At 34.5% G+C, this 25,956-nt stretch overlaps 2 protein-coding genes across 4 annotated transcripts; both read right to left on the bottom strand.

Annotated features, from left to right (window-relative positions):
* Nucleotides 1-455: 455 nt before the first annotated feature.
* On the bottom strand, nucleotides 456-3,392 carry LOC105765459 (pentatricopeptide repeat-containing protein At3g49170, chloroplastic). Its single transcript, XM_012584559.2, has one exon. It carries the CDS (start codon nucleotides 3,262-3,264, stop codon nucleotides 685-687), a length of 2,580 nt encoding a protein of 859 aa, XP_012440013.1. The 5' UTR covers nucleotides 3,265-3,392; the 3' UTR covers nucleotides 456-684.
* An 880-nt stretch (nucleotides 3,393-4,272) lies between these two features.
* On the bottom strand, nucleotides 4,273-16,154 carry LOC105765457 (glutamate synthase [NADH], amyloplastic). Of its 3 annotated transcripts, XM_012584556.2 has the most exons (22): nucleotides 15,284-16,154; nucleotides 15,052-15,171; nucleotides 14,638-14,751; nucleotides 13,893-14,045; nucleotides 13,585-13,685; nucleotides 13,393-13,489; nucleotides 12,818-12,927; nucleotides 12,332-12,435; nucleotides 11,984-12,163; nucleotides 11,565-11,908; nucleotides 11,395-11,465; nucleotides 10,839-11,308; nucleotides 9,831-10,700; nucleotides 9,382-9,536; nucleotides 8,963-9,124; nucleotides 7,131-8,720; nucleotides 6,724-6,939; nucleotides 6,365-6,633; nucleotides 5,913-6,218; nucleotides 5,490-5,757; nucleotides 5,073-5,330; nucleotides 4,273-4,940 (listed from the first exon to the last, which is right to left on the bottom strand). In XM_012584556.2, the coding sequence occupies exons 1-22, from the start codon at nucleotides 15,671-15,673 to the stop codon at nucleotides 4,659-4,661; spliced, it is 6,630 nt and encodes a 2,209-aa protein (XP_012440010.1). In that variant the 5' UTR covers nucleotides 15,674-16,154; the 3' UTR covers nucleotides 4,273-4,658. The 3 variants fall into 3 exon arrangements, with proteins under 3 accessions (XP_012440010.1, XP_012440011.1, XP_012440012.1); XM_012584557.2 differs by lacking the exons at nucleotides 13,585-13,685; nucleotides 13,893-14,045; nucleotides 14,638-14,751; nucleotides 15,052-15,171; nucleotides 15,284-16,154 and adding an exon at nucleotides 13,191-13,332 and having other exon boundaries at nucleotides 13,415-13,464; XM_012584558.2 differs by lacking the exons at nucleotides 13,393-13,489; nucleotides 13,585-13,685; nucleotides 13,893-14,045; ... (1 more) ...; nucleotides 15,052-15,171; nucleotides 15,284-16,154 and adding an exon at nucleotides 13,199-13,238.
* Nucleotides 16,155-25,956: the final 9,802 nt, after the last annotated feature.

Raw genomic sequence — 25,956 nt, 5'->3', positions numbered from 1 at the left:
GTTAAAATATTGGAATGAATTTTAAAAATAGAATATTTGTCGCCATCACTACATAAAAATCTCTTATTCTGACAAGGAATGACACGTGTTGGATTAGACAAGTTAATTTTATAATATATGAAATTATTCACTTAATTTCACTAATACCTTCAATAATTTTCATTAAAAACAAAAATCTATTTAATTATAAAATATTTTATTTATTATTAAAATATAAATTGTATTATATTCTAATATAATTATATGTGAAACATAATGTATTTTTCAATTAATATAAGATATTTTAAAATTATAAGTAAAGTTATATTGCAGAGAATATATCAAACTTGAAATTTTAGTATCTTACCATTGTCATTAAACTAAGACCTCATTGGATGATAAAGTTTTTCTTTAAATTGTTATTGATAATAATTAGATTATATATATATATATATATATTCACAATATCAAACATCTATGATTATAAAATTGTATATATAAACAAGCAGGGAAGAACAGTTAGCAGTGGTGATATACATGCCTCAATTTCAATGGCCAAAAAGAATGAGATAAAAGATAAACTGGCCAGACAAGGATCAAATTATTCCGTCCACACGAGTGCATCACGGAGACAGCTAAAGGACGGTTGTGACGTCCGATAAATACGAGCTCAGACCAAGACGAACTCGGTGAAATAATTTCCTTCTACCAGTAATCATTGCAAGAGCAGGTTCCATTCTTGATATGATGAAACCGGTTTGAATCTCTTAAAACGATTTCTCTCCCCGTGGCCATCGATATGTATTTGATCGCAGTATGGCAGTCCCCGCAAACACGGAGATTCTTGAAAACCCGAATCGGTTTTGGTCTCGATGTGGTTATAAGTCCGAATGCAACGGCAATTTTCTCACTGTGTTGGAAAACGAATTGCTCCTTCTGTTCCTCCTCGAGTTCGTGAAGTACAAAATCGGTATTGGGGACGTACCCCAATCCCTTTATTTTTAAAGCCATTTCATCTAATTTGTCATAAATCTCCTGCACTTGTGGGTGTGAAGTATCAGCCACATGGAACCTGTGTATTTTGTTGTCCACCTCTATCCAACTACAACCAGCTTCCTTGATAAGATTTCTTTCTTTCATATTTTTCCTAATCCGAGCCACATCTTCCCATTGACCCGAAGAGGCATACAAATTCGATAGTAAGATATGGGCAGCGGTATCATGGGGACCCTGTTGAAGTATCATCTTTGCAGAGTGTTCCCCGAGCTCTTTGTCATGGTGGACTCGGCAAGCTCCAAGAAATGTACGCCAGACCAAGGCATCTGGTGTGCAGGGCATCTTGTTTATAAACTCGATGGCTTCCCTGAGCAATCCTGATCGCCCCAGCAAATCAACCATACATGCATAATGTTCCATTCTTGGGGCAATTCCATGTTCTTTGTGCATTGACTTGAAAATTTCCCATCCCTCCGAAACCAAGCCTGCGTGACTACATGCCGATAAAACAGCAATATAAGTGATCTCGTTTGGCCTAATCCCTGCCTTGAGCATTTCATGGAATATTTCTAAAGCTCTAGCAGCAAATCCATGTTTTGCAAAACCCGTGATCATAGAGGTCCAAGTTATAACATTTCGATCACCCATCTCGTTGAAAACTTGAAAAGCAGCTTCTATGTGTCCACATCTAGCGTACATCGATATCAACGCATTACAAATGCATTGGTTTGACTGAAACCCGGATTTAAGTAACCGAGCATGGATTTGCTCGCCCTTGCCAATTGCACCAATACTTGAAGCTCCACTCAGTAAACTCGTAAAGGTGAAGGCATTAACCTCAACTCCAAAATCCGAGATTTCATGAAAAAGCTCGAAAGCTCCTTCAGAATCCAGGTTCTTAGCATAAGCATCGACAACAGTGTTGTAAGAATCTAAATTCTTCTCGAATAGAGATTCAAAAGCTTTTTGAGCATCGTCCATTCTTCCGGATTTCGCATACATGCTTATAAGAGAGTTTCCCACATAATCATCTGAAGCAAAACCATGTTTTACTGCATGAGCATAAAATTGTTCACCTGCGCGTGAATCGGAAAGATTTCCGCACGCCTTGAGAACACTAGAAAATGTGAAATGATTAGGTGGAACAGGACCTTCAATCATTTTGCAAAAAAGCTCAATGGCTTCCATATCACGACCTCCGCATTGTACGTACCCTGTTATAATCGCAGTCCACGACATTACGTTATGATTTTCCATTCTATCAAACACCCTCCTAGAATCATCCAAAGATCCATCTATTGTACACTTAGCATACATGTCCACTAAACTACAACCAATGCAAACATCCGATGCGAATCCAGACCGTATAACCCAAGAATGCAATTGTTTGCCAAGAGACAATGATTCCGATTCTAGCTCCGTACAAGCTGAAATGATGCCACTTAGTGTAAACCGATCAGGCATATAGCCACCTAGAACCATATCAACGAACAATTCAATAGCACCACTTGGGTAACTTAACTGCGTACATCTAGTTATCATCAATGTCCAAGCAACAACATTTCTGTCAGGCATTTTATCAAACACTTTAAAAGCTGACTCCAAATCACTATTCCCTTTAACAAACATATCAATTAAAGCACACCCAACATTCGTATCAAAGTCAAGATAGCCAGTTTTCACTAAAAACCCTAAAATTATTTCCCCAATTGGAAAAAACTCGGATGTCGAACAAGCCCGAATGACAGCCGTGAAGCAATACTCATTTGGCAAAAACCCATTATCAAGCATATAAAGAAACGTCAAAATCGCTTCAAAACTCATCTTATTGTTAGCGAAACAAGAAATCATTGCACTCCATGAAACTAAATCCCGTTTGTTTCCCATACTTTCGAATATTTCACGGGCTTTGGTCCAATCACCGGCCTTTGAATACAAACTGATGAGGGAGTTGAAAAGGACGGAGTCAAGCTCGAGTTTAGACTCAGTCAAGTGGCAGTGAACGAGTTTACCGAGCTGGAAGTCACGTGACCTGATGCAAGCCTTGAGGAGCAACGAGTAGGTGACGAGGTCCTGGTGGGCGTTATGACTGGCCATGACATCGAGAGTGGATATGGCTTTGTGGAGGTGGCCTGCATCGAGGTGTTTGATGAGACGGTGCCTAAGAGGTTCGAAGTTGACGGAACGGTTGACGGACAGTGGTACTGACGACTGTGATGAGAGTTTTGGCGGTGGACGGGATGGAGATTTGGCGGGAGCGGGAAGAGAAAGATTCACCATCGCCATCATCGTTGCCTTTCTTTACTAACGGCTACTTTGTTTGATGGTCAGTGGCCAGGGACCTCCATGCGGTTTATCTTATTTCCTATAGACTTCGGAGTCTATACCAGTCATCAACAGTTCAGTTTTAGTTTATTAAATTAACAAGATTTTTAAGTCTCTTTTATAAAATGAATTTAACATAAACAAAAATTTATAAATAAATTTATTTATATTCGTTTAAAAATTTAATACATCATTTAAAATTTATTTTATCTTTCTATTAATAAAATTATTATGTTTTTGTGGTTATATTTTATTTATATTTTAATTATTAATATTTATATTTGATTCTTTTATTTAGAAATAATATATGTGTTTATTATTGTTTGTTTATTACTTATTTATGAACCTTGTTCGTAAATATGTTTAGGTATATGTTGGTGGACATGTTTGTTTAATTTAAACAAACTTAATTTTGAATAAATAAACACGAACAAACATCTTAAAATTTTTAATGAACATAAAGATTCTTTCATTTAAACGTATCCATTTACAGGTCTAATGAAGAATTTAGAACTTGAGTTTGAATTCAATTTTTTAATTAAATTGTTCAGATTTGAAGATTGATTTTCTCAAGACATTAGGCGCTCAAATCTAAAATGAGATTTATTTAAATTCAAATAGTTTTGGGGTTTAAATTGTTAATGGACTGGTTCTCAATTTGAATTTAGCGAATTTAAGTGAACAATTATTTATAATCAAATATGGTTGAGCTGGATGAAAGAAGTTGAAGGCAATAACAATTGTAGAAATTTGGAAAAATCTTGAAATATACATTTATCAAGGAAAATTTAATATTTCTCACTCTAAAACTCTCTCTTGACCAATTGGATTGACCACCAGAATTGGTTGAAATAAGCTAAAAAACCTATTTAAACGACAATTGAGCTGCTTCTTTTTTTTTAATTGATTTAGTTGTGAAAATGTCGTATTTAGTTCTTTAACTGAGTTCATCAGAAAACCCAACCTCAAATATTTCATATTAAAAAGCACCTCGCATTCTTGTCTAAACCAAACGATTTAAGAGACAAAACTATACATTATTGTACCTTTCAAGAAAACGATGAGAGCTGAACCTGAATAAAAACTATAAATAAAGATAACAAAGACATGAGAAAAGACAAAATATCCCTAAATCTACTCAATATCAGCTCAGCCCCATGAATGTTTATTGATTTTTGCTTATAGGTTCTTTGTTGGGAGATTAAAGCATATATCCCCCTTGCTGGTTTAACCGCAAAAGATTCATGCTTTAATTCCCACTCTGGTCATCCATGTAAATACCAATTTCCTTCGGAATGTATTGGATGCGGGTTCCATTTCAGCCCAATGTCGCAAACAATAACAATCTGATGGATCATCTATTTCATGACAGTTTGCTGCTTTTGGGGAAGGTCTTGGTGCCGCTTGACGGAATCTTGGTTCTCACCCTCTACACTTGTGTCCTTGTCTTCCTTAGTCAGGTATTTGTCGACTTGTGCAGCAGCTTGCCTTCCTTCCGAGATTGCCCACACGACTAATGACTGACCACGTCGACAATCTCCAGCTGCAAAGACTCCATCCACATTGGTCGTGAAGCGGCCGTACTCTGCCTTCAAGTTTGACCGATTGTCTTGCTCCACACCTAATTTTTCTGCCAGTGTCTGTTCAAATCAAAGAGCAAAAGAATCGATGAGCGGTGGTGCTCAAACCATGCAACATAAATGCATCTTAATTAAATGACAATGAATTGCACCAGATTTCTAAAAATATAAAGAGATGGTCACAATACTAACCGACTCAGGGCCAAGGAATCCCATGGCTAGCAGGACTAGGTCAGCCTCGATTATTTCCTCTGAGCCCTCAACTTCCTTGAATTGGAACCTCCCACTGGCATCCTTCTCCCAACGCACACGAACCACCTCAAGTCCTTTCACAGTTCCATTATCATCTCCTATAAACCTCTTAGTCAAAACCTCATAGGATCTTGGGTCTTTTCCAAATTTGGTAGCAGCTTCTTGGTGCCCATAGTCTACACGGAATATGCGAGGCCACTACGATTCCATAAAAGAAAAAAGTAAACAGTCAGATGTCTAGGAAAACTGCTATACTTTATTCAAATGCTAATAAGAGCCCTATATTCTATATTTCCTTTCATATATAGGAAGCAACAGCAAAAAGTCATCAAGAAAGGGAGAATAAAGCTATCAAACCTGTGGCCAAGGATTGCCAGGAGCTCTTGTCTGCGGTGGCTGAGGAAGCAACTCAAGATTTACAATGCTGCTACATCCATGCCGGATAGATGTCCCAATGCAATCTGTACCAGTGTCACCTCCACCGATGACTACTACTTTCTTGCCCTTAGCTGATATGTAGTTACCATCTTGGAGATCACAATCAAGCAAGCTTTTAGTATTTGCATGTAGGAATTCCATTGCAAAATGAACACCAGATAAATCTCGTCCTGGTACAGGAAGGTCCCTGCATCAAGTAAATAAATGCAATCAATTCACCAACAATGCTATACAATGAATTTTATCATATTGATCATACTGATTGTTAGGAAGGGCAAAATTACTGAAACATCTCCAAAGATTTTATCAATCAACAACTTCCTTTCCTCCTCAAGGATGTACCTGGGTTTTGTGGCTCCAATTGCCAAAACAATGGCATCATTTTCCTCTCGAAGCCGGTCAAGGGAGTAGGACGGGTCTTTTCCAATATTTGCATTGACGACAAATTTAACTCCTTCCTCAGCCATAAGGTTAACACGTCGCTGAACTACATCCACCTTGTCAGTCTTCATGTTAGGGACTCCATACATCATAAGCCCTCCAATTCTATCAGCACGCTCATACACAGTCACAGAGTGACCCATTCTATTTAGTTGATCAGCAGCAGCCAAGCCAGATGGTCCACTTCCAATAATAGCAATGCTTTTCCTGTAGTAGCGAACATATACCAATGTTCAGTTTAGTTAAAGCAAAGTTAAAATATATCAATTGTGCAAAGCGGCAGAGTATCTCCAGAATCATGCCACAAGATTAGAAAATTGCATTTGAATCCTTAACCAAGTAAAAAGACATACCCTGTTCTCTTGAGAGGAGGTCGTGGCACCATCCACCCTTCCTCAAATCCCTTGTCTATGATAGCACATTCAATGCTTTTGATGGACACAGGATTCTCAATAATACCAAGCACACAAGACCCTTCACATGGTGCAGGGCACACTCGGCCAGTGAACTCTGGGAAGTTATTTGTCTCTAGAAGACGATCTAGTGCTTCACGCCACCTATTTTGGTACACCAGTTCATTGAATTCAGGTATTTTGTTTCCGAGAGGACATCCAGAGTTCTCCTGCATTTATAAAAGAGATTAGATATAAGCAGTTGTTTCTGCGTTCATATCCAAAATGCCGGAAAAAAGAGTAAAAAGTGTAATCAATACCTGATGGCAGAAAGGAGTACCACAGTCCATGCAGCGAGCAGACTGTGTCTTAAAAAGTGGGCCAGGTTTTGATTCCTCCATGACCTCCTTCCAGTCATTCATCCGAACATTAGGATCTCTATATTGAACACCTTCACGCTCATAAGCAACAAAACCACGATGTTTCACAGCATCAGAAACCTGAGTAGGCCTCTTGACTGGTTCAGCCTCGACTGTCTACAATTCCAAAAGCCAAATTAGATATTAAACAAATAGTTCATGATACCAATAGGCAGTATGCTGATAGCAACCGAACACCAGAAAGACAACAAAATAAATCTGAAAGACAAGAGGCAAAGAGAAGTTTGACTAAGAAGAAGCATAGACATAAAGGAATGTAAGACTTGATGATAACAAATACTGCATACCAGACTTGATTTCTCATTCGAAGATGCAGCTGCCAACTTCTTGAGCTCTTCAAAAGCATCTTTCTCCATCAGCTCTACCTCATCTTGCTCCTCAGCTTCTTTTGCAGCACGTTCAGATGCTTCCTGGTCTTTCATCTTTGCCAGAACACGTTTGTAATCTCTGGGGAATACTTTTATGAATTTGGGCAGAAGACTCTCAAAGGCAGCAAGTACTTCTCTAGCTAACTGGCTGTTGGTATGGCGCTGATGTTGCTGAATCATCATCTTTAGAGTAACAATATCCTCCTCTTCTTCAATTTTATCAAGGTCCACCAGCTCAGGATTGCACCGAGATTGAAATTTTCCATCCACATCAAGGACATAAGCAATACCACCACTCATACCTGCAGCAAAATTCCTGCCAGTTTTTCCAAGTACAACAACAGTCCCACCAGTCATGTACTCACAACCATGATCACCAACGCCTTCTACAACTGCTTTAGCACCTGAATTACGAACACAAAATCTTTCTGCTGCCATTCCATTGAAATATGCTTCCCCGGAAGTAGCTCCATAGAGAGCCACATTACCAATTACTATGTTTTCCTTAGGATCAAACCGACTTCCTTTAGGAGGATAAACTACAATTTTTCCACCTGATAATCCTTTTCCAACATAGTCATTGCTATCACCTTCAAGCTCCAGCATGATGCCAGGGCACAGGAAAGCTCCCAAGCTCTGCCCTGCACTTCCTGAGAGTTTGATATGAATTGTACCAGCTGGAAGCCCTGCAAGGTGGTAGCGCTTAGTCACTTCATGGCTCAGCATTGTTCCAACTGCACGGTTCACATTGCATATAGGTGTTTCAATGTACACGGGAAGACCTTTCTCTAGAGCAGCAGTAGATAGTTTAATGAGTTTTTGGTCCAAAGCCATATCCAAGCCATGATCCTGTTTTTGAATACAATATTGAGCAGCTTCAGGGCGAATATCAGCAGCAGGTCTGAGAAGCAAGGAGAGGTCAATATTCTGAAGTTTCTCATTATTACTAAGGACTTCCTTATCAACCTCAAGCATATCTGAACGACCAACCATCTCAGTAACTGTTCGGAAACCAAGCTGAGACATTATCTCCCTGACCTCCTCAGCTAGCATAAAGAAAAAGTTTATAACATGCTCAGGCTCTCCAGCAAATTTTTCTCTCAGCACAGGATCCTGAGTAGCGATGCCCACTGGGCAGGTGTTCTTGTGGCATTTTCGCATCATAATACAACCCAGAGTTATTAGAGGAGCTGTGCTGAAGCCAAATTCTTCTGCACCAAGAAGTGCAGCAATGGCCACATCTCTTCCAGTTTTAAGTTGGCCATCAGTCTGGAGAACTGTACGGCCACGGAGATCATTGGCAACTAGAGTTTGGTGGGTCTCAGCCAAACCAAGTTCCCATGGAAGCCCAGCATTTTTTATGCCAGTCCATCGTGAGGCCCCAGTGCCACCATCATGACCAGATATTAAGACATGGTCTGCATGCCCCTTGACAACCCCACTAGCAATTACTCCCACACCAGCTTCAGATACCAGCTTCACACTGATTCGAGCTGAGGGATTTGAATTCTGAAAAACCAAATAAAAAAAGATCAAGGAGTAATCATAGAATATTAACATCATAAAATATACATCTTAAGCAGCAAGAACCATAAACCAACTCTCAGAAAAGGCTATTGGAAGAGCAATTATAGACAAGAACCATGTTGCATGGCAGGGGCTGGTTAGGATCATTGGTAGATGAAGAACTCTTTAAGTTTCAGTGGCCACAATTATATATACACACATATAAAGAGAGGACATGATCCTACCTTAAGATCATGAATCAGCTGTGCAAGGTCTTCAATTGAATAGATATCATGATGGGGAGGTGGGCTGATAAGTCCCACACCAGCTGTAGAGTTTCTAGTGACAGCAATATCTCCTATTACCTTATGACCTGGAAGTTCCCCTCCTTCACCAGGCTTGGCACCCTGCATAACAAAGGAAATTTAAGTTAAAAAGTAATCAATCTACAAAGAAGAATTTACTTTGTTAACATTTTAACCTCACCAAATGTCAAATGTAGGTATCAGTTAAAGATGCAAAGTCACTCAAGGTGCTTTGCAGAACACAGCATCATCTGCCAGGAACATAAATCCATAAACGAGAGAAACCTCTATTCCAACTGGAATACAGGCACTAAACACAAAATAGCCAAGAATTGGCAGAAGAAAAAATAGATTAATACCTGAGCCATCTTTATTTGTAGTTCATCAGCATTAGTAAGGTAATAACTTGAAACTCCAAATCTTCCACTTGCAACCTGCTTGATAGCACTTCGTTTTGGATTCCTAGAACCATCAGGTAGAGGTACCATACGAGATGGTTGCTCACCTCCCTCACCTAATAGTAAAATTTGAATTAGGAACATTGTAATCTAGTTTCCAGAAATGTATTTAAGGCAACAATAAATTTACATGATTAAAGACAGGCACCAAAAAAAACTAAAGCAAATGAAATTCCAATAAAAAGGGGGGAAATAAATAAACAAGATAAAGAACAATTATTTGCACTTCAAGAAAGAACATTTTGAAAAAGCCCACCAAATTATAGACAGCAAAATTTCATAATTTTTGGATCAAAGTTGGACATAGAAGCTTAAAATGAGCATATACTAAATACTTTCTAAGAACATACCAGTATTTGATTTCCCCCCAAGTGTATTCATAGCAATAGCCAGGGTTGCGTGTGCCTCCAATGATATTGATCCATAACTCATGGCCCCAGTACAAAACCTTTTCACAATTTCACTGGCAGGTTCCACCTCATCCAATGGAATTTTGGCTTCTGACTCCTTAAACTTCAACATACCACGCAGGTTACAGGTTTTATTCAATTCATGGATACGTTTGGCATATTCCTTGTAGGCAGCAACGCTGTTACTCCTGGCAGCTTCTTGCAGCTTTGCTATAGCAAGAGGATCATTCAAGTGAACCTCACCACCTTTCCTCCAGTGATAATCTCCAGGATTAGGCAGTGCTACAGCTTCTGCACTTCCTGGAGCGAAAGCCCGAGAAGGGAATGCTAACTCATGCAAATGAAGTGCATCATGAGCTAGCATCTCAAATGTTGCTCCTTCAACTCTGCTCGGAGTTCCTGCAAAGCATTTCTCAATCACTTCCGAAGAGAGGCCCAATGCTTCAAAGATCTGAGCACCCTTGTATGAGGCCAGAGTAGATATCCCCATTTTGGCAAGAACCTTCATCATTCCATAGTTGCTTGCCTTGAAATATTTCTTGACCAGCTCTTCCTTCGAGTGGAACTCACCACTAGATTTAGGAGGAATCTTCCCATCTACCTGCAATCTCCAAATGGTCTCTATGGCCAAATATGGGCATATAGCATCTGCACCAAATCCAACCAATGTGCAGAAATGGTGCACTTCACGTGGTTCTGCAGATTCAACTATTAATCCAACTCGCGTACGCTCAAGATTTTTAACAAGATGGTGATGAACAGCACCAACAGCCAAGAGGGAGCTCACAGCAACACGCTTCGATGAAAAAGCTACAGATACAAAAGAAGGGTGAAATTAGTACCTTAAATCATGATTCATTAAAAGAAAAGATGGCATGGGCAATAGAGGAGGTGCAGTACAATGCCACAAAAAGTTCAATCAAAGATCAGTTGGGAACAATGCAATACCTCTGTCAGAAAGCACCAGTAATGTATAACCTTCCTTAATCGCATCTCGTGCTTCAGCACAAATCCTGTCCAAGGTTTCCTCTAAACCCTTCCTCCCACAGTCCTTTGAATAAGTTATGTCAAGAACTTTACTCCGCCAACCTTTGAAATTCATCTTTTTAATTGCTTCAGTCTCTTCAATTGATAAAAGAGGCCCCTTCAGTGAAAGACGATGACATTGCTCTTCCGTTGTTTCTGTTAGATCTCCTTCTGGACCAATCATGCATTCCATGGAAGTCACTATTTTCTCTCGAATAGGATCAATAGGGGGATTGGTTACTTGAGCAAACATTTGCTTGAAATATTCAAATGTAAGCTTCTCTCGGTTGGACATAACTGCCAATGGAGCATCATTTCCCATTGAACCAAGGGCCTCTGTCCCATCTTTAGCCATGGGAAGCAGCAGCATCTCCAAAGCCTCAACAGTATAGCTGCATGAAAGCCAGAAGAACATTACAGAATGTTACATTAAGGCATGTCCATTGAGTTGAGAAGAGCAGGACAGATAGTTACATACCCAAAAGCCTTCAATGGAGCCAATAAGCCATGAATTCCTAAGTTATCCATGTTGTCATCATCATTGGAAGCCTTCAAGTCACAGAATTAATCAGTGAGATTATAAAAAAACAAAACTCCACTTGATGAAGATGCAGGAAACAATTAATAAAAAGAAAACCAATCACTTACTGGCATAGATCCAGCAATTGAGGGAGGGAGCCTCTCTGATTCCTGAACCGAGTCTACAATGTCATTGAGTTCAATTTTTTGCCTCTGAAGCCATTCCCCATAAGGCCTAGCTAGTGAATATTGTTGCTTCAATGCTTCATCGTCGACAACAATGTGGTTTTCAAAATCTACCAAAAGCATCATCCCAGGGTTTAGTCTTCCTTTCCTGAGCACATCTTCAGGAGGAATATCCACTACACCAACTTCACTGGCCATGATGACTCGTCCACTGTGTGTAACATAAAACCGACCGGGACGGAGCCCATTGCGATCCAATGTAGCTCCAAGGTAGCGACCATCAGTAACTGCAAATAAGTTTCCATCAGTCAAAGAAGGCTAAAAGATCATGTTATACCCTTTTAACAAGAAGGATAACTTACATGATATGAGAGCAGGTCCATCCCATGGCTCCATTAGAGCTGAGAAATATTCATACAAGGCCTTCCGCTGAGGATCCATATTTTTGTCATTTTGCCAGGCTTCAGGGATCATCATCATTACTGCTTCGGGGAGACTTCTACCAGCTCGAACCAGAAGCTCAAGGACACCATCAAAAGCCCCTGCGAGCCAAAGAGAAACAGAAAACATCATATACCTGCCAGTCAAATGTACACTGAGTATCATCTGTTTGGCATCCAAAACTTTGAAATGGGACAAGGAAAAAATGCAAGAACGATGCAAGAATACATTTAAGATAATCTTAACACAGAAGGGATGTGGAAGTTTACCCGAATCAGATGAACTGGCATCCACAATGGGAAGAAGCTTTTTCATCTCATTCTTTGAGAGACCAAGCTCCTTGCACTTTAATAATCCTTCACGTGCCTTCATCCTGAAGGAACAAAAGAAACTCAGCCAATGCCCATTAATTGTTATATAAAAACAGGAAGGAAACCAGCATCTTATATACATCCCTACAAACCAGCCAGTAAAATTAGCAAAATGAAGATGTATTTAGCCAGGAAGGAAACCAGCATCTTATATACATCCCTACAAACCAGCCAGTAAAATTAGCAAAATGAAGATGTATTTAGCGCCCAAGTTCTGAATCATCAAGAAAAAACAAACTTCTTCAACCATGCATATTTATCAGAGGCTACCACAAAGAGGGGCAAAGCATCACAAGTACCCAACAACTATCCCAGCAGAAAGGGGGAAATAGTAATATATATACACCAATTAATCCAGAATTTGCCTGTTTCTCTGATGCATACCAGTTTATATTGCCTCTAAGTGTATTAATTTCCCCATTATGGCCCAAGACACGCATTGGTTGTGCACGATCCCAGCTAGGAAATGTATTTGTTGAAAACCGAGAATGTATCTGCATCAACAAAAGGATCAAATTTGTCACTCACAACTTCCTCTACTTTGCAATGAAAGTAGTATGAGTTTGAAAATGCACACACTAAATTATGTTCAGGGCATTTCAACAATGGTTTACTGCGGTCTGAGACATAAATTACACTACTCTGAGCTAATTTCCCTTCCACCAATAAATAGAAGTTTCATCCTCACACAATCGATGATAGAGAGCATTGCAGCAAGTTTCTGCAAACATGATTTACTTGCAATGAGGTTTCTTACCAACTCACCCAAGCCATCCAATCCAGCATCCAATTTCATATAGTTATCAAGGGAGTGGAAGAACTTAAGAGATCATTCAAACTTCAATGCCTCAGAAGTCATCCCTCAACCTTGCATCTCTTCAGTTACCGGTGGTTCCATGCTGTTTGTAAGTATTAAGTTAGTGGAGAAAGAAAGAACAAGAACGGGATAATATATTTACCAGGGCCATGTAGCTCGTAAACCTTTCATTGCCAAGATCTGCATAATAGTAATTTTGCAGTTGGTCAGGCTTTAACTGACCCTTGTATACAACAGTCCTGCACCAGCCACATTACAGGAGTAAATATTTTTCACACCCAGAACGGTAGGAAAACTTATTGGTATAATAAATCCAGGTTCCCAGAGCACAAACCTTGAGGAAAGAGAACATATATAGAAGTCCCTAACACCACCATGCTGGAGGTTCAATGCAGCTCGGATGGCAACCATTGAAACCCTCCTTAATATGTACATCTGTAAAAGTAGTTTTTGTGTCAGCAATTTAATCTGGCATACAGAAACAGCTTGGAATGCCGCTTACTCTTAACTACTTATTTTCCTGTAAAAGCTCCATTTCAGATTCTTATATCCTAACCCTGAAATGATCTTTGCTTAATTGTTTCTAGTAAATTGATGATAGGGTGTGGTTGGAACATTTCAATATCACAAAGATAAACCTACCTGTTGTTCAAGGTCAGCCTTTGATCTAGGTGTGGGTGTAAGAAACACTTGCTCAATGACGGGCTCTGTCTGCAAAGCAGCATTGCCAAGTCCTGAGTTATCTGTTGGTACAGATCGCCACCCAAGCACTCTATGGCCAAGAGATTCAGCAACCTGTAAATGCCAACAAAATTTTCATCAGAAATTGTTGTCAAAATATTTCTATTGATGTTAAGCTCCATAAAGTAAATATATGAATTGCTACCAGATAAGACAACACCATAGTATGGTTGCCACTTCCAATTACTCAAGAAAATTTGATAAATCCTATTAACTTGCTTTCAAGTTTCAAGATACTGAGAAAGGATACTCAGCAGTCAGTTGGGTGTATGTATTTTAAAATTTTATATATACATATATAGACAGGCTTTACTGTGTTGTTTTTTCCACACCTATAATGGTTAGAAGTTTCTATGTCGCAACAAACAATTAGCCATTTCGATTTTAATCAAAACCATTGTATAAATAGTTATGAGAACATGTAAAACTAATTCAATTTTACGCTTTATAAGTGGACTTTGCTGATCTATATATACAATTAAGTGTGTGTGGAGAAAGCAAGTGCTCTCTAGAAAAATCACTCAATATACACACAAAATACTAGGACTATTACTCAAAATACACATACTAGGTCAACTAAAATAACGTTTAGCCAATCGTGAAGATTATTAATATTAAAGAACAACTCCTGCTGTCTAGAAATTACCTTAGTGAATACATTTTTGCTTTCTTCCCTTCGGCTCTCAGATGTGGGCAAAAAGAACATGCCCACCGCGTATTCTCCTGGTGGTGGCAACTCAAACCCAACATCTTTTGCAACCTAATAACAGATGATAAAAATTGTTAAAAAGGCCAGCAATTATTCCCTTAATTACTTCGCATAGTTAAATACGAAAAAAATATGGGAGGTAAGGGACACATTTCATATTATTCTTTCACACACTGACGCAGAAAAAGTGGCTAAAAAGTGGTCAAAACTTTAATGAAATGTGAAATGGAAATTTCAAGTTAGAGAATTTCATTATTTCACAGAATAAAATTCCAAACAATATTTCTAATTTTTCTGTTAAAAAACGAAAGGAAACGGGACAGTCTTAAAATGTAGATAGCACAAACGAACCTCCTTATAGAAACCATGGGGAAGAGCCACAAGAATACCAGCTCCATCTCCAGTATTTGTCTCACATCCACAAGCCCCTCTATGTGACATCCGTATCAACATCTCCAAAGCATCCGTTACCTGACAAATTCCATCAAAAACGAAACAAAACACTCAAAACATCTCCAAATACGCACATACATACGTATATAAACCAAAAATACATTACACAGCACACATATACAAAACGTACAGTTTTACGGCTGCTGTCACCAGATAGCTCAGCGACAAATCCGACCCCACACGAATCCTTATCAAAAGACGGATCATAAAGACCGAGAGGCTTCTCAGGCACCCCGGATAATGCGGACCGCACCATAACCCGGAGTTTCGGAACCCGACCCGGGCCTTCCGACTGCCAAAAGTGTAACTTCTCCGATCCCCGCAATCGGGTCCCTAGAAATTTCTTCTCCAAAGCCGCCGAGGACTTTTTTGTAACGGAGCATCTAGCGTTGCTCGTTTTGCGGCGGTTTGAAAGGGTGACATTCAGTTGAGGATTAAGGTAAGATTTGTTGATTGAAGGGAGTGAACAAGAGCTTTTCCGAAGTTGAACTAGGGAGCTAGACGTCGGCGCCGACGACATTTTTTCAAAAAAACGGTTTTACAAACTCCGATATTCTTTACACTATAATTCAATTTAAAGAGCTTTTCTGAAAAACTTTTTCCTCTTCAGATTCAGATCCGACAACCGGATCTAGTAAGATCTGAAAATATTTCGAACGATTTATTTCCCGGGGAAAAAACGAAGTCCTGAGTTTCAAAAATCCAGTTCAAACGAAACCAAATCCTTCCAAATAGTAATTCTTTTACATATATGAAAAAGAGAAAAAAAAATCTCTTCGTCACGTGCGGATTCTCCAAAGACCGATCTTCGAACCACTCGAAAACACTAGGAAAATGAAATCCCCCGATTCCCTCACCGATCAAACCTCAAGAAATAAACCGAGAAAATGCGCGAGAAACCTAGAAAGAGAGGCAAACAAGCAGGAAAAAGAAAACAGAGAAAAAAGAAAATTAACTGAGCAGATCCGACTTGAAAGAGAGCCTGCCCTTTTTTTATAGATCTTTGAAGAGATGAGTACTGAGTTTATATAGAAAAAGAATATTAATAATAAAATAAAAAAGAATTTATTTTTAGTGGCAGTATGTGGGGACCACTGTTTATCGGAAGCTCTAAAAATTTACCCGGTATCCAAACACACCCTTTCTAACATAGACGTGACAGATCATAAGCTTAAGAAACCGACACGTGTAGGTTTTAATCCCCTATGCGGCACAGCGACGGAGGTAATAGATATTATTAGACACCCTGGAAGTTGGCTGCTTTTGTCGTATAGGAAGCTTAGGGATTAGGTTCGGCTCCGAGCCTCCGCTAGTTACGTCACCGTAAAAAATAATACTACTATGAAATACTTTATTTATTTTTATTTTAACCTAGGCGTTGGTTTTTTTTCTAAATGAAAATTAAATTGTTTGACTCCTTTCCATTGCGATTCGCAATTATTTGATTGTTTTTAAAGTAAATTAAAGGTTAAGAAAAAATTATAAATTTGTCTTCAAAATTATTAAAATTTTTAATACTTATATTTAAGTATTTTTATAGAAATATATTTTTAAATATTATATTTAATATTGTTATATTGACATTTTATCTTTTTATATTTTTATATTATTTTTAAATAAATGAATTATAAATTATAAATTTAAAGATCAAATACGTGTTCAATAATATTAAAATATAAATTTATTATCATTTTATCTATATTTATTATTCAGAATTTTCTAAGCCTAAAATATTTTCATTTGTTTAAATTATAATCGTGACAAAAACTAATTATATATTAAGCATTTGAAAGTCACGAATTAGTCCTAAATTTAAAAAAAAATTAGAGAGTAATTTTGTCAAAAATTGTTTTATCAAATGCAAGGTAGGTAATTAGACACGTAATGTGACGCGAGGAATGACGAAAAATAAAAAGTAACTAATAATAATATTTAAGCTTTGATAAAACCCAAGACGCGGCCAATGGTTTATGTAATTTGACAGCCAACAAATATAATATAATTAACTTACCAAATTAAAACCTTTTTTTTCCTTATTAGATTTATTGCCATAATTTCGTCATTTAATTAGTAAATAAGTAATTGGGAAAATCTTAAAAAATTAATGTGATGACATGTTATTTCACTGACTTTATGAAGTTTTTTAAATATAAAAAAATAGTGATAGGATCAGATTTTATTTATTTATTTTACAATTTTTTTTATTTCTCAATGTATCTATTGTAGCGAGTCCAGTAATTAACCCTCTGTATTCTGTAGGCTCATTAAAGGGGTAGATGCTGGCCACGAGTTTTAAAGCTATTCATACTCAAGGCGAGGATTGAACCCTCGACCATTGATTTTACTACTTATTTTTAAGGTTTATGATTGTTTATTTTAATAATGTGATTTTCAACATTTTCAATGTTTGAACTTAGAAAAATAAGAAATAATGCATTTCAACACACTTAAATCTACGTTTTTCTGTATTGTCAAAGAGTGTGGTGATACTGATTAATAATCCATTTATAAACATAAATACTATTAACAATTAACTAAAATTAACTTAATCTAAGAAATTATATAACAAAATAAAGGGAATATTAAAATGAAAAAGAAAAAGGGACGCGGCCAATGGTATAGGTGATTTTTGTTGCTGACCGTTAGAAAACAGACTTTTAACTTTAATTAACTAAACAAATTAAACTTTTTTTGTCAACTAAATCCCTTATTGGCATTCGAAGATTTTTATTAATTAAAATAATAATAACCGCTGTTTTTTTTTTTTGGTTTGTGACAAAATCTATGGACCAAATTACACCTGAGGTAACAAAACTGAAAACTAATAACGCCACTGGTTTTAATGTTACCATATTCCTTTTTAACATAAATTCTTCCCCTTTTTATCATGTGATATTGGCTTCGTGTAGAACTTATGAACATTATGAATTTCATGGTTTTATTATTATTATTCCATAAGATGAAATTCTATGGTGTTTCGAGGTTGTTTTGAAAATGTAAGAAGTTAATAGAGGAAAGAATTTTGAAAAAGATTAAATAATTAAATAAGGGAAATTTTAAAGAGATGGAGAAAATGTTTTTTTCTTTTTTATTAGAGGCTTGATAGAAAAAAAGAATGGGGAAAATGAAAAAAAAATGTTTTTCTTCTTTTGCTAATTGTTTGATGGAAATGAAAAATAGGAAAAATAATATTGTTAATGGACTAATTTTATAAATGTGCATATTTGTATTTGTTAAAGATATGTGACTTAAATTGTTGTTAAAATAAAGTGCAAGTGATAAGATATGGGATCTACGAGGGCGTAGGTCAAGCTCCAAGCTGCATAAGTAAAATATGTTTGGAAGTATATTACCTCTATTTGATGTTGATTAGAACAAGGTGTTTTAACCTTATTATATTACCTCTATTTGACTTTGATTAGAATATAGTCGTCTCTCCTATTATATTATTCGAATTCAACATAGTGAATTTTTTCTATATGCTCTATTTTTCTTTCTTTTATTTGCGATACATTACTATATTATCGATGTTATATTTTTAACAATATCTTTCTTATTTTATCTTTTATTTGTTTATACATAGACAAGAGGTGTACAATAAACCCACTAAAAGCAACAAAGCTTGCCACAAAACAAAGAAAGGTACGAATTTAGAATTGTAATGAGTACAATCTGAATCCTTTAACGTGTATCCATTTGAGGGCAACTCTAGTGTTAGTAGTCATGATAATTTTAGGTCCAATAGTGTATACTTAAGAAGCGAGTATGTTGATTTATATGACCAATGCCCACAAACTCCTTCGCAGGGTCTTTAGTAGGGGTATTCATTCGGTTAACCGACCCAAAATTACTATAACCGAATTAACCGACCTTCTAAAATTTTTAACCGTTAACCGAACCGAATTTTTTTCGGTTAATAAGGTCGGTTAACCGAATTAACCGAAAATTATGTGTTTTTTTATTTTTGATTAAAAATTACCCGAATTACCCGATTAACCGAATTACCCGAAAATTACCCAAAAAGTTCGGTGTTGAGCTTGAGAAAAAATTGGGCCGGGTTTAATTTGACCTATTTTAGGCCCTACCTTGCAAAATTCGATTTACCTTATTTTTTTCGATTAACCGACCGGTTTCGAACTGATTTAACCGTTAACCGAAAAAATCAAAAAAAAATTAACCGACCCCCGACCGATTAACCGAACTCGATCGGTTAACAGAAAAAAAAATCAAGTTAACCAAATTATGCACAGCCCTAGTCTTTAGACCTTGGAATACACATTGAATAGTAGAGTAAAAGTAAAAACAAAACAATGTCAGATGAGGGAAAACGCTTGCAATAAATTTATCATTTCAATAAAAAATAATTATTTTTCTTATTTCCTTTATTGCGAAACAAAATCTATTTTTACTTACTTTTCAGATTTCCGTCGATTTACCTTTTCAATCAACTAAGCACATAGTAAGATAGGGTTATTTTTCATTTACTCTCTCTACTTAAAAAAGAAGAAGCAATTTCTCCTCCTTTTTTTACTACTTAAGTCTTTTTAATTATTTATTTTATTAACTTTTAAATTTTTATTAATTTATATTAACGTAATAATCAATTAATTAAAATAATATATGAAACATAACAATCATTATAATAATATAATTCCATTTATTAATTCATTAAATTTCTCATAATAAGTTAAATTCCAACTAATTCTAACGTCACTAAGATTTTATTTTTGGTGAAATATAGTTTTCTCTTGTCCCCACTCCCAACACCTACAGGGACTCAAAAGTAAAACATAAAAAAGTAAGGGGCAATTTCCGCAAAAAAAGGTATATAAGGACTCCTTATTATCAAAATGTGCCGAGAAGTACGGTGAGGGAAAAAGGAAATGCCTAATTTGTCCTTATTAAAAAAAAAAGAAAGTAGGTTCCAATTTCATTTCATGTTTTGAGAAAGTCCGCTTCACGAGGAGGACGGGCTAACCTCACTGTTCGGTTCCCCTCCGCGAGGCAACAACCACTCCAGTTCCCGACACGTGTCGTAATACACACTTTTCACCAAAACAAGACCGCATTGGTTGCCACCAACCCTTCTCCTTTAGCACGATGGATTTTGGAGGTTGGTTAGGTGAATTTTTTTTTTTTAAAGTCTTTGATATGTTGATGAATGGACTTTTATGTCCTTATATTTCATCAATGTTTTTCACATGTTGACCTTAATAATAAGGGGTCCTTTGCTGTCAATTCATCACTACAAAAGGATTGCATTCCAGGGAACAGCCAATCAATTAAAATTGGTATTACTTTTCTTTTTGGGGGTTACATTTAATTTGGTATTTTGATCATTCACTTTTGCCACCTTTCTATAATTATATAGGTTAGATAGTAACCATCACCTTAACTGGTGTTAAGTGTATATATTATAACATCAATTCAGTCTTAGTTCGATTGATTAATTGTATTGAAATGTATTATCTTCTAATTTATGAATTAGTGAAGGGCTATACCTATTAAATATATATAGATTTTTTGTAAATAAGTAATTTTTATTGAATAATAGCATAAGATATTAATTATACTTTTTAAAGAATAACTATAAATGTAAATAATTAGAATATTAATTAAAATTTAAAATTAAACGACATAAAAGTAGTTATTAGAAGAAAAAAAACCCATACTTTGCGTTAAGGACTCGCAACCTACAAATTAATCAAAATGATGACAAGACAACCTTGTTTTATTTGAATTAATTAATTATTTGAAGATAGTTAGAAAAATAGAAAGAAACAAAAGATGTGTGGACCACATTTGTAAACACTGATAAGTAAGTAGAGCCACGAATTAAAAGGGCCCCCGGCGCCAGGCGCGTGCCGCCCACCATCCCCCCCTTGTCTCAATTACGAAGAGCGGGTGAACATCAATGGGATTTGCCCCTAATTTCCACACTCTCTAATCCGATATTATATGATATTTTTAAAACAAAACTTTTTTATAATTAATTCGATTTTATTCCACATTCCACATTTTTAAAATCGGATAACTAGTCGAATCAGTTAAGTTATTGGTTCAAATGGTTTAATAAAAAATTCGTAAAAAATTAGTTCAATTATTGATTCAGTCATTTTTTAATCAGTTCAATTAATCTATATCGATTCCCAATTTGATCGTTTATCATTGTCTAGATTGGTACCCAACTGGTTCGGTTCGATTCAAACAGATTTTATTTTATTTTAAAATTTGTGTATATATTTGTATTCTAATTTTCTTTACATATTTTATTCTAATGTTAATCTTGTGATCAAGGGTCAAGTAAAAATTTGATTTTAAGGGTTAAAATAATATTTAAAAAATTAGGGGCAAAAGTGAAAATTAAATATTTTATAATTAAAAGGATCTAAAATTACTATTAATCCATTTAATCAATGCTTGCTTATACCTTTAATGGTGATGTAATCTAGTTAATGTATAAATTAAGTATTAATTAAATCCATGATTACTTAGTTGATAATTAAGCTACTTGACGCTAATGTCAAATAATATATTATTGGTTAAATTATGTTATTAGTTTTATAGTTTTTAAGTTATGAATTTAGTCATTATATTTTAATTTGATGAAAATTAATTTTATACTTTTAAATTTTTAAAATTTTAACCCTAGCTCAAACAATAGCAATTAAATTCATTTGATTAAATCCAATTACTAGTATTGTACTATACATACAATTGTAGATTTACTCATTATTCTCCAATAGGATCGTTCTAAGTCTCTTACTTTTCAAAATTTTAAATTACAGTATTGACACAAATGAAAACCATCAATCCATTAACTGGATTTTTGGTAAATAATAGGTAAGAATAACAAGCTGACATATCCTCCACATATGACAACATGTTTGTCTAATCAGATTTCAGAATCGCAAAAATTAACTTAATGAATTTAACAATTATTGTTTAGCAATGACTAAAATTTTAAAATTTAAAAAACAAGCCTCAAGTCTTTTTGTATTTACTATAAGCCTTAGGATAAACACTATCGAGTGTCGATGACAGATAGCTACCAGAAGTCGACAAACATTACCGTATTTGTCTAATGTCTATCCGATTAACGAAACGGTGTCCATCAGCGTGTAAGGGAGGAAGTGCAGACAAAGATTTTCAACGATATCCACGTCATCAATCAACCGCCCTTTCCCAAAACCGCTAAACGACATCACACCGATGTGCTTTAACAGCGTTATTGATTTGGTTCTACGTTAAAAGCACTGTCTCCTACTTGTATTTTCTGAATGTAATTCCATTACAACACGTCTATATTTCTTTTTAGGATAAATTATTCCCATGTTAAATCACCGCTACATGTCGTTGTCCGTTCATACCAATTGAAGACCTTTTTTCTATTTTTTATACCATTTTTTTCGTAAAATAATTTTAAATTTACGAATTAAAATTTAAACGATTTTCTTCTATAATATCTGACGTTAACTGCCTTATCGACTTGAATCGAAGATATATCTTTTTACTCATCGATAAATATTGATTTATTGTACCAATCGTTGAATCATAAAAATTACAATTTAATTTCGACTTCATAAACAAATTTTCTAATTTCCCACGTTATTAGAAAGCAAGCATATCCATTAATTCCAAACAAGATTATAGTTCACATTTCGAAAATTCTTTATTCGTCTTCTTTGAGGGAATCTGGGTATTTCCATTTTCAATAATAGTTGAATCAACAATCTATTTATGGGGAGAATATAAGAATCTCATTCTCATATTATTATTCATTTCTTTTATATTTGTAGTGGTCAAATATTATTTTCATTTTCATATTATCGAATTATAATTAATCAGAAAATAATTTAAACAATAAACATTTACATCATTCAAAATTTTATTTGTTAAAAAGAAAAGCATTTCCATTTTAATTTTTTCTTAATTCACGATTTAGCTTCTAAAGTATATTTAAAGTATCAAATTTTCTTATTTTTGATCCATTTTGTGACCGCTGTTAAAAATATTTGTTAAGCCACTTTAGTCAATGAAAAAGTGCCACATAGTTTGTATTTGGCCAGTGAAAAAAATACATAACAATTAGATTTAAATTAATATTTAAATATTTAAATATTAAAAACATTATTGACTGTTAACGACTATTGACCTACCACGTGACATTATTAGAATATGCCACGTTTCCTTTGTAAATTTTTAATATTATATTTTATGTTGATTAAAATATAAAAAACATATATATTTACATATTTTAATTTTTAATAAAATTATGATATACATAATTATAAATTTTAAAAGTTTAAAATAATATATAATAATTAAAATTGTTATAAAATTTTAAAAAGTATTTAAAATTATTGTAGAAAAACCTTGAAATTTTAATACTTTTTTAGATTTTTATAAAAAAATATTTTAAACTCTCTCTTTTAGAATTTTTGCAATAATATTATTAATTTCAACTAGTTTCTTTTCAATTTTCGTATTTAAAAATTTATTTTCATAAATTTTTATAATTTATATATTTTTTCTATATTATATATATATTGATTTTTTATATTTTTAATGTGTAATATACATTTAATAGATGAATATATTTATTTTTTACATAAAGCCGCCATGTGGTGCTTTGTGATTGGCTATCGAGTTTTTTAATGCCTATAAAAGATATACTAAAAATATAATGGAGATATACTTTAGGTACCAAATTGATAAGTGATTGATACTTTAAGTATCAAATTGGGACAAAAATTTTATATGCCATCTTTTATCCACATTTTTTATGATAATTTGGTGCAAAGTGGAGGATTTGGATTCTTAAATATTAAGATTCAATTTTGTTAACGGAATTGTCATGTATGGATTTTAGTCTCTTATGAATAATTTTTGTTTAATTGTATTTCGATTCGACATTTTTTAATTTGTATTAATTTTTATTTTTCTTGTAATGCTTAAATATGTATTTGTAATTACATTGTATTTTTTATAAAAAAAATTACATTTTAATGTTAGGATTAAAATCGTTTTATTCAGTAAAATCCACAATAAAACATGTATTTTTCTTGATTTGTCAGATCATAATTTTAAGATTAAAAAAAAATTGTCCAATTTAATATCAAGAGTTAGGTAATGCAGTGGCCACCGGCTGCTGCAGGTTAGCTCTAGTCGTGGTTCGAAACACGTGCACCAGAAAAATTAATAATACAAAATTATGATATAGGTGGAAGAATTTTTTAATATTAAAAATATAATTATAAAATAGGGTAAACTACAAAATAATCATTTTTATTTGTCTCAAATTACATTTTAGTCACTTATGTTTGAAATGTTACACTTTAGTCACTTATGTTATCATTTTGTTACAAAGTGGTCATTCTACCTTTAAACTCCGTTACCTCCCTAACGGTAGTCCAAATGGGTTTTAAATGCCAACTTGGATGTTCAGTTATTGGGATGAAAATAGGTTTTTAATTAAATAATTTTAATTTGGACTGTCACGTAGGACATCCAAGTTGGCATTTTAAAACTCATTTGAACTGCCACTTAGGACCTCCGTTAGGGAAGTAACGGAACTTAATGGTAGAGTGACAACTTCGTAATAAAACGATAACTTAAGTGACCAAAATGTAACATTTCAAACATAAATGACTAAAATGTAACATGAGACAAACAAAAGTGACTATTTTGACTAAAATATACTTGTTTGTGTGTATTAGTGTATATATAATTTTTAATAATGATTGGATAGTTTTCAATAGGGTTAATTTTTTGGCATATTGACTTATTTGGCCCATCAACTTTAAAAAAGGTTATTTTAGTCCTCCATTTAAGTTTTCGCATTTTTTAGCCATTAAACTTGTATTTTTTGTCAAATCGCCCCAAAATGAATGAAAAAGTTTTCTTTTAATTTAGTTGACGTTGCATACACGTTAGCATTTAATTAATTTTTTAAAATTTAAAAAATTCAAAAATTATAAAAACTATTTTTTCAAAATAAAAAATTATTAAAATTTTTAAAAAAATTAATTAAATATTGACGTGTCATCTACATGGCAATCAACATGTATACAATGTTAGCAAAGTTAACTTTTCCATCCAACTTGGGATGATTTAACAAAAAAAGCAAGTTCAAAAGTTAAAAAAGATGAAAAGTTAAATGGATAGCTAAAATGTTTTTTTTTTTATAAAATTGGAGGGCCAAAAAAATTTTTCCACCTCATCTTTTGAAGTGATTATGATGGCCCAAGCACAATTCGAGAATTTTGATTTTTATTATTATTTAAATTCAATTAAATTTTAGAATCAATAGTTGTGACCATCTTGTAATAGGAGTTAGATTATATTTTGTTTTCTACTTAATAAATGAATAAATTAGTCATTATATGTTAGATTAAAGAGCAATTTAGTGTTTCTATAAAAATTTCATCTGTTTTTACTGTGAAAAACTTAACTCTACATGTCAACATGAGGTTCACGTGGCATGTCATATATAACTGTCTATATATTTTGTTAACCACACCAAATTTTTTAAAAAATTGATGATATTTTTTATAAAAAGACCAATTTATTCATTGATCTAATGTATAGGAAGAGAGACCTTAATACTACATCCACAATGAATATGATGTTTTCGGAGAAATCCTTTTATTGTTTGAAAATTTTATATAAATTATTAATTGATTTTGATTATAATGATAGTAACTATATTATTGTAAAAGAAAAAAAATGAAAAAGAAAAGTTTTACACGTGTCCGAACCTAACAAATTTAGGCAGGGAAATATATCCGAACCAAAAGCCGT

The sequence above is a fragment of the Gossypium raimondii genome, chromosome 12 (assembly GCF_025698545.1).
Source record: "Gossypium raimondii isolate GPD5lz chromosome 12, ASM2569854v1, whole genome shotgun sequence".
Taxonomy (NCBI): Eukaryota; Viridiplantae; Streptophyta; class Magnoliopsida; order Malvales; family Malvaceae; genus Gossypium; species Gossypium raimondii.
This window is presented reverse-complemented; position numbering and strand designations above follow the sequence as displayed.

Bases quoted from the DNA above. Each gene is read 5' to 3' on its own strand.
- LOC105765459 (XM_012584559.2), bottom strand. From the start codon at position 3,264: ATGATGGCGATGGTGAATCTTTCTCTTCCCGCTCCCGCCAAATCTCCA.
- LOC105765457 (XM_012584556.2), bottom strand. From the start codon at position 15,673: ATGTCGTCGGCGCCGACGTCTAGCTCCCTAGTTCAACTTCGGAAAAGC. The intron at 13,686-13,892 runs GTAGGTTTATCT...CTACTTTTACAG, and splicing joins AGGCTGACCTTGAACAACAG to ATGTACATATTAAGGAGGGT. The intron at 4,941-5,072 runs GTTAGTATTGTG...TGATTTGAACAG, and splicing joins GATTCCTTGGCCCTGAGTCG to ACACTGGCAGAAAAATTAGG.